Source organism: Octopus bimaculoides, chromosome 6, assembly GCF_046866305.1.
Source record: "Octopus bimaculoides isolate indiv1 chromosome 6, ASM4686630v1, whole genome shotgun sequence".
NCBI lineage: Eukaryota > Metazoa > Mollusca > Cephalopoda > Octopoda > Octopodidae > Octopus > Octopus bimaculoides.
In genome coordinates, this window is record NC_142933.1 from 78,483,031 (window position 1) to 78,492,901 (window position 9,871).

At 36.3% G+C, this 9,871-nt stretch overlaps 1 protein-coding gene across 1 annotated transcript in view; it reads right to left on the reverse strand.

Moving 5' to 3' along the window:
- Positions 1 to 9,005, reverse strand: part of LOC106882912 (von Willebrand factor A domain-containing protein 2) — a 13,454-nt gene extending 4,449 nt beyond the window's left edge. Inside the window, exon 1 of the mRNA XM_014933741.2 lies at positions 8,902 to 9,005. Within this exon, the coding sequence (XP_014789227.1) occupies positions 8,902 to 8,968 (67 nt within the window). The 5' untranslated portion in view covers positions 8,969 to 9,005. The remainder of the gene's footprint in view (positions 1 to 8,901) is intronic.
- Between the last annotated feature and the right edge of the window lie 866 nt (positions 9,006 to 9,871).

Sequence of the window (9,871 nt, forward strand, 5' to 3'; positions counted from 1 at the left end):
TCGCCATTTATTTCAATTACTCTTGTGAGGATATTCACGTAAATCATTTTTTTCATTTAATCCCCATTTTAATTTTCGTAAAAGTTTCCAAGTACCAATGAGGCTTTTTGGCACATCGTCAATTTTCCCATTCATGAGAGGCGCCCAGCCATCTTTCATCTGAGAGTCCATCTACAGAATGTCCTCAAATTTCTATACAGCATATTTTGCCTTTTTTTTCTTCAAGTATATAAGCAACAATTTCATTCCCGAGCAACGCCGGGTGCCTCTGCGAGTATATATATATATACTTTACTAAATTTATACTCGGGCTGTTCGGGCTTAGACCGAGTATAAATTTAGTAAAGTGAACATGTATTTGCAAGATGATTTAATTTCTGCCAACACTGATTTCAAGTATGTAATTGCAGCCAATAACTCAGGCTCCTTTTATTGAGCCTGGTCGCAGTTCATTTATCTTCGTTCAGCGTCTGGTGGTGTCGCAGAAGTGCCCTGTGTCAAAAAATATCATTCGTAGCAGAAGACGTTCTCTCGACATCGTTCACATGCACCTGACATTAGGCTCAGAAGTTACAACCCAAGTTGCTATATAATCGTAAAAATTAAAAGTAATTCAGATTCAATGTTTGCTTGAAACAATAAATTTCTATAGAGATTAGGATTTAAATTTCCGTTCTACAACATTCTTAAAGGAACGAAAAATTATCCAGCAACTCGGGCTAATACGAACGAGCCTGATAGGTGTAAAAGACTAAGTGGCATCACTAGTCAAGAGTACAGGCGACAATCAGATTGCTGATTTGTCGTGCACCCCGCTGGTGATTACTGTTATTTTGTGCGTCTGTGTGTAAAGATCAGTTGTGGTTTGAAGGGTTGCTTATTTTTACCCTTAACTTAAAAATGGAGAAAAACATAGTACTAGATATAAAAATAATAACCCATTTGGGGTTAGAAATAAAGCGGAAAAACGTGAAATACTTCGAGCAGGCATGTGTCTTATTCAAAACTTGTGATGAGCCGGAGTGACACTCATGACGTGGAGCCTCCCCTGATATATATATATATATATATATATATATATATAAATACACACACAGACACACACACATATATGTATATACACACACACACACAGACACAGACACACACACACACACATATATATATATATATATATATATATATATATATATATATATATATATATATATATATATATAGAGAGAGAGAGAGAGAGAGAGAGAGAGAGAGAGAGAGAGAGAGAGAGAGAGAGAGAGAGGGGCGCAATGGCCCAGTGGTTGGGCAGCGGTCTCGCGGTCTTAGGATCACGGTTTCGATTCCCAGACCGGGCGTTGTGAGTGTTTATTGAGCGAAAACACCTAAAGCTCCACGAGGCTCCGGCAGGGGATGGTGGCGAACCCTGCTGTACTCTTCCACCACCACTTTCTCTCACTCTTACTTCCTGTTTCTTTTGTGGGTGTAATTCAAAGGGTCAGCCTTGTCACACTGTGTCACGCTGAATATCCCCGAGAACTACGTTAAGGGTACACGTGTCTGTGGATTGCTCAGCCACTTGCACGTTAATTTCACGAGCAGGCTGTTCCATTGATTGGATCAACTGGAACCCTCGACGTCGAAAGCGACGGAGTGCCAACAACATATATATATATATATATATATATATATATATATATATATATATATATATATATATGTATGTATGTATATATATGTAGTGAAACTACCTATCGCCATTAGATACAAAACTACTATCGCCATTACATACAAACTTATCTTCTCATTTAAATATAAACAAGCGCGGGCGTAGCGGAAAACACATTTGCCTGTCATCACGTGACTGATTATTATTTGAAGCGGCAAATTCTTCGAACCTTTCCCGCCAGAACGCAAACTGACCAATAAGGTCACGTGATAGTGTTTTTCTACTACGGTCTTGGAGCCCCTATTTTGCTTTAAATAGCTTTAACTCAGCGGCAAAATTCGTCTCGGTTCAGTTCTCTTTGAGATCTGTCCCGTGTACCACACACAGCAGCAGCAGCAGTTCCAGCGACTCCATCAACAGCTTCGTCCAGCCAAGATTACCACTGCCGTCGCCATGAGCAACACGAGTCTACGACTACTACCAAGCATTGATCTTCGCCACCAGCACCTGCAACCATAGTCAACACGACTTTCTATGTACACTAATCCAAACCACCGCGGTACATCTCTCTCTCTTCGATTCTGTTAGGTGTTTCATATTCACCACGATTAATAATAGACAAGAGAATTCAGCCAGCGACGAACATCTGTATAACAAGAACCCGGTCCGGCATCGAAGCCACAACATCACAACTAGTGATCGCTCTGCCACACACACAGCCTCAACTTCTTTCACATACAGACTCTTCCTATTGTGTACTCAACGAACTGGTATAAAAGCTCACACGTGTTACTGACTCTTTTTATCTGCTGTATATAACGCATACACATACATGTATCCCTCACACACACTCTTTTTTTATACGACGGCCTGTCTTTTAATATGTTTTTATATGTCGCATTCACACTCACACACAGACATACATCTTTAATGCCACAATAAATAATTCTGTTATTCATCTCATACGGTTGTGTTTATCATCTTCTATCATCTTCATTACTGGTATTTACGAATTCACTAATGTTATCGAAGTATAACATTATTTTGTATATCATATTTGATATAATATCTTTTGTGTTCGACCGTGTGACGCGTTTAAATAAAAGGAGTCCTGTTTTTTTCCATTCGTCACCATTTCTCCTTTTTGAGTTCGCACGGTCGTTCTTACATATATATATATAGTGACATCTAACTTCAAATCTCAGTGTTTGAATATTTCATTTATATATATATATATATATATATATATATACACCATGATTAATCGCTGACTAAACACCATTCAATTTTTTTTCTCCGTGTTTTTCTCCTTGTTTTCTCTGTATTCTTTCTGTTGAAGAGCGTAGCTCGAAACGTTAAAGACTTTATATATTCCCGAGCGTCAAACTAATACATCCTTTTGTTGTTTACACCACCTGTCCTCGTCTGTTGTTTTTTTTTGTACATTCTCCCATATATATATATATATATATATATATATATATATATATATATATATATATATATATATATATATATATATATATATGAATAAATAACAACAGATGGATAATGTGTCGATTCACTACAGCTGTTTCCAACGAATTTTTAATTGATTAATGGAACCATTACATCATTAGAAAAAACTGTTTACACCAGGTCAATACATGAACCACAACATTCAAGAACACTCAAAATCCAACGGGATGTGCCTCTTCATGATTCTATGACCCTTGCTGGTCATAGAATCATGAAGATGGCGAGCGAAGGTCATAGAATCATGAACTCTAATGATTCTTTCCTCTGGCCGTCTTATGTTTCAGCAAACGTTATCTTCAAATGTAGAATGTCATATCAAGTGACGAACATAATAATTTTGTCATGAAAGATCCCGTTCGTATGAGATTAAATCAACACATTTTACACCATTCTAACACAACTTCAGACGTTCCTCACATCTTTTCGCGTTTGTTTAAATTACAGTAAATAGCTACGAACAAGTCAGTACTGTGACTCTCAACTGGTTAAGATCTACTTTGAAAAGCAACATTAAGATAATGTTTAATTCCAGCTGGGAGATTTCTCCTACGAGTGGAAGACTACAGTTTTATAACACCCAGCAATAGTAACATGTCATTAACATATGAGATCAGCTAGCAACACACAAACCGGCTGTAACCTGTTACAAAATGAAATATTGATATATTTATATTGGCTTGGTAATATGTAAATGTATTACTAATTAATATTTTATCTCACGCAAGTTTGATAACTACTATCAATTTCTAACTTATCCAAGAGGAAATTGTTCATTGATAAATAATTGCCAAAAGACAATGTTTCCTGCTGTAATCCAACGACCATTCATAGATTTTAAGACGTTCATTTAATAGTTTTCTAGCCGAAAAGTTGTGTGTTTGTCTTGTCACTACGGACATTGTGGTCTGTCAGACACATGATACTTAACTTACCTTAAATCACTCTTGTGGTAAAGTACTGCCTACTTATGAATAGGTATATTGCACCACTGTTGGCGAAGAAGGCACTGTGTAATAAACGAGTGCATCGTCTGCAGTTTGCAGCACTGATTTCAACTTCTCCAGTCGGCACAGTTTGTTGAGGTGGAAGGCTCTCATTGAGTCGTCACCATGTGACTGAACTCGTTGAGTCGTCACCGACTGGTGACTGAACTAACTTTTTGCTTGAGTTTTCTTGTTTTTATAACTATCCAGAAGGATAGACATATCAATGAGAACAATAGATTTAGTTGGTGGCCTTGTTATCTCTATTCTAGCTTTTGGTGGAGTAGAAGAGGTTAGAAAGGGTCAAGTGGTGAAGACATTATTTCGGCCTAGCTAAAGGCATCTTGAAAATGTAAAACGGATCTATTTTAAAACGGGGGCGCCAGTTTTCATTTATGTTTTATGTAGTGTTTTTGGTACGGAAAGACTTTCAAACTTCGTATACTTATTTATTTTGGGATCTATTTTAAAACGGGGGCCACAGTTTTCATTAATGTTTTACGTAGTGTTTTTGGTACGGAAAGACTTTCAAACTTCGTATACTTATCTATTTTGGGATCTATTTTAAAACGGGGGCCACAGTTTTCATTAATGTTTTACGTAATGTTTTTGGTACCGAAAGACTTTCAAACTTCGTATACTTATCTATTTTGTGTTATAGAACAGAAAAATATTTTTGTATTCGAATTTATTTCATGTAAAAAATTGTCTTATTTCGATAATTTCAACCAATCACTGACAAGTATTCAGTTGTTTACATTTACTCCTTTGGCTGATTAAGCGGTGTAAAGCGTATTTAATCTCCATAGCTTCGTTTTATTTGCTTTTTTCATTTTCTTTTTTTTCTTCTTCGTTTTATTTGCTTTTTTCTTTTTAAATTTGCTGTTTTACCCTAACCCTAACCCTACGGTTAGGGTTAGGGTTAGCCTATAATAGAAAGGTTTATTAGCTACTGCCAATATGCTTCAGCCATTTTTTGACAAGGAAATAATAATTTTATCACCGATAGAATTGTTTCAGAATCGTTTGTTTATGTAGTCGGCACTTAATGTATATCGGCTGAATGGACGTCAGTGATTGGTTGAAATTACAGAAATACGACAACTTTAACATGGAATAACTTAGGGATTTCTTTTTTTTAAAAAAAGACTAAGAGAAAAAAATGTTTTATATGACACATTCTACCAGTGTTCCAAGTTTCAAAGTGTTTCGTTAAGAAAATACTGTGGCCCCCGTTTTAAAATAGATCCCTATTTTGTGTTATAGAACAGAAAAATATTTTTGTATTCGAATTTATTTCATGTAAAAAAATTGTCTTATTTCGATAATTTCTACTAATCACTGACGTCTATTCAGTTGAAAACAGTTAGCGCTGTAACGGTGTATATCGTATTAATCCCCTAACCCTAACACTAACCCTAACTAGACTGCTAACCGTAACCGTAACCCTAGACCTAACCCTAAAACTAACCCTAACTCGAGAATCCGAACTCTAAAATTGTTATACACATAGATACGCACAGCGTAATTTATTATATAAACAATATATGCGTATAAATTACGATTAAACCGGATGAAATATGTCACAGGGAATAACATTTTTATGACCGCCCAGCAGTAACTCTTATTCAGCTGAATAGACGTCAGTGATTGGTTGAAATTACAGAAATACGACAACTTTAACATGGAATAACTTACGAATTCCTTTTTTTTTGTTAAGAAGACTAAGAGTAAAAGATGTTTTATATGACACATTCTACCAGTGTCCCAAGTTTCAAAGTGTTTCGTTAGTGTTTCGTTAAGAAAATACTGGTGCCCCCGTTTTAAAATAGATCCTGTAAAACTGCTGTAACAGAAAAACCATTGTTCTACCGTGGGAAAAGTTCTGTTGCAGCGTTAATTTAAATTTGGCTATGGTGGATCGAATCCACTTCATGCATGCAAAATCCACTACATCACTCTCCTCGCCAGTGAGGTTCCGAGAAGGGAAGCGATCGAACAAAGGAGATGAAGAAATGCATGGTAAATGCCCGGGAATGTTTTTGCAAAGTGAAATGCGTCTGGTGCTGGTGTCGTGGTTAATTGCTGAGTTAGCAAGGACGACAGTGTAGTGATGCGCGAGACAGATAATTTTCTCTGTTAATTACGTGACCAAACAGGGGAAAATTATGTCTAAACATGACCGCAAAGCATGTGAACATCCGACGTGCTTTGAGTCGGGATTGGAATTGAGCTAATGATGACGTGTTGCAAAACAAGGCGGTAGATGCATAATAAAGGTGCATGTGCATGTGTGCAATAGAGCTTGCAAGGCTGAGGCTAATGCTAGTGCATTGCTTACAAATACATTGTACAGTATTGAATATGCCAGTGATTAATGCTGTAAGGCTGAGGCTGCCAGCCGGTGCATGAGGTATTATATGCCTCGGTCGTGCATGAACAAAAGTGTGACATGCTGGCGCATTGCAAGGGACAAACAACTTTCTCTATGTATGCGTGACCGGCCAAGGGTCTTACAGAGATGAGTTGTGTCTACAAAGGCGCATTGAGCATGGAAAACAAGCGAGGAAGGCATGTGTGGTGCATGAATGTGACAGAGATAGCATTTGTGTGTGTATGAACCATGTGTGCAGATGCGTGCACAAGGCCAGGCGCTGAGGAAAGGTGCATGCGTGTGTGTATGCAACAATACAAACATTTTCAAAGTGAACGAAAGAAAGTACATGCAAAATATAAATAATAATATAGAACATTAAAAAAAAATGTACATGAATTTAGCTGCTTTAGTGAAACGAGTCGTCGCAGAATTTGTGCATCGCTGAATGTGTGCATCGCGGAATGTATGCATCGCGGAATGTGTGCTTCGCGGAATGCGTGCATCGCGGAATGAGGGCATCGCGGAATGTGTAACTCGTCACAAACTTAGCTGAAAATAGTGTCCTTTGTGAGAAGTCTACTGCTGAAAGTGAAAAGATGTGCATGCGCACACACACACACACACACACACACACACACACACACACACATTCACACAGTTACTGTTCTGTTATGGTAGGATCAACAAAAACGGTACTCCATCCAATGAGAGATTAATATCATTTAACGTATACAATATTGATATAAGAGCTACTAAAAGGTCCTTGCCATGGAGTCACCACAATTAAGCAGCTGTATATAACGGGCCTGTGTGGAGACATAAGGCACGTTATAATTATCTGCCTAATTATAGTACATCCAGTACCAAGAAATTATTAGCACTTAGTTTTAGTACTTTATACATTAAATTATGTTTGTGTACACACTCGCACATACACACGCCACACACACACATATATATAGGCTCGCAAACTCAGAGAAAACTGAGAAGGCAAAATATAGAAAATGCAGGAGGTAAAAAAAGGAAAACAGAAAATCAGAAACTAAAATGTAAAAGAAATAATGGGTAAAAACAGCGTTCGTGCGTTTGTACTGGTTTTAGTACTAACGTCGACGGCATGGTTCGGTAACACGACAACGCTTGCCTCAGCGTCGCTAATTTGACCAAAACTGTTCTTCAAGATTTCGGTTGGGAAGTTCTACCGTACCCACCGTATTTTCCTGATATAAAGCTTTTAGATTAATATCGTTTTTTCGGTGTCTCTCCATCATTCAGTGAGGTATTTCGTTCAACAACGACGTGAAACTGAAAACATAACTCGATTAATTCTTCGAACCAAGATACGCTGCTTTCTATCGTTAAGGCGTTGGCAAGTAAGTGGAACGTTGACCAAAAGTCGGGAATAATGAAGGAGAATATTTTATTGAGCGATTTGTTAAAATTGCTGCTGAAATATAAAGATTAAATAAATGGAGGGAACAAAAATGAACGAATATATCTGACACACATACGCATGTATGCATCTGACATATATGTGTGTGTATATATATATATATATATATATATATATATATATATATATATATATATATATATATATATATATATATATATATATATATATATATATATATATATATATATATATATATATTCAAAAAGGGATAAAACTCTTCTACAGATGAACGAAATCTAGATTCATTCTCGTAATCGCGAAATCGGCCGATACACAGTTAAGTTTATTTAAAAGAAAGTTGGTCGTCTTCTGTTGGTTGTTTTTCCTCGCATTAGGTACTAAATGTGATTATTTTGAGAAGTCCACTGTGTGGCGTTATTATTTTCTGTAATAATGCCCTTTATATAAATATATATATATATATATATATATGTATCTGACATGTATGTATGTATGTATGTATGTATGCGATCCTATGGAAAACGAACCTCCACCAACTATTCTGCCTATATGTTTGTGCACACCTTTCAATGCAGTGTATGCCAGATGGTCTGCAAATCTAACGGAGGCCTCAAAAGACATTTAAGATCAGAACTTAAAAGACACAAAGATCAGAACTTAATTGCAGCTCTTGGTAGCCCAAATCGGATATGCAATCTATGTGCGTGTCTTTGCGAAACATAGTCTGGTTTAAAAAAACATATCAGATGCCATGATGGTTCTAAGGTGTAGTTACAGGAGGTGGTCAAACTCTGCATAAAAAGTAGACAACCACCATGTATGTATGTATTCTATAATTCTATTATCGATGTTGGCCACTGATTGTAACCAAAATGGTCGCTAATGGTCATCAAGAAATTAATAGATTGACGTGTATGTATGGCAATAAGGAATTCCGACTTACTTGAATCAGCAAAATTGATTTTCAATACCATGTAAATGAAAAATATTAAATATAATTTGGGAGCCATGTTCTGGCTGTCAGATTATTTGAAAGATTACTCAAGTATTACGTGTCCATTTATATATATATATATACATATGTGTATGTGTGTGTAGATATACATATATGTATATATGTGTGTGTGCATATATATATATATATATATATATATATATATATATATATATATATATATACACACATATATGCATGTATGTTTGTAAGTACATATATTAGAATCATAAAGTGTGTGAAAATATTTATACATAAAAATGCATATCTGCACAAAGATATAGTTTCTTCGTGTGCATGCAAGTACACACACGTGGGTAAGGGCGGTGCTGTTTATTTATGAAGTGATAAAGTTTTATCTGTTGGACGTTTTTTTTTTTTTGTTTTTCTGTTTTGTAGCGAAATAACTGAAACAACAAAATGATTGTATAGAAAGTACAGCAGGTAGTCCATGGATTAGATACAAGATAGTATTTTTTTTTTGTCCTGAACTTTTTGAAAGCAAATCTCTTAAATAATTATTGATTTTTAATTTTGGCACAAGTTCAACAATTTCAGGGGCGGGGTAAGTCGATTACATCGACTCCAATGCTTAACTGGTACTTATTTTATTGACCCCAAAGCCGACCTCGACGGAATTTGAACTCAGAGCACGAGTCTGTCAGCTCGCTGCCTTATATCTTTCAAATGATTATTTACCGTGAGAGCTTTGTTCTGGTAGAAATAACAACCAATTTCTCTTAAATAGAACGCTATCATATTGAGACAGATGGGACTCCTTAAAGGACGTAGTTCTTAATTCAGATAAATAAAGCATGTTCACGACTGGAATGACTTGGAATGATAGGTTGTCGATCAGGGTTCATCTAAAGTTTATGAACAACACTACCACCAACGACATCACTAACAACAGCTACAG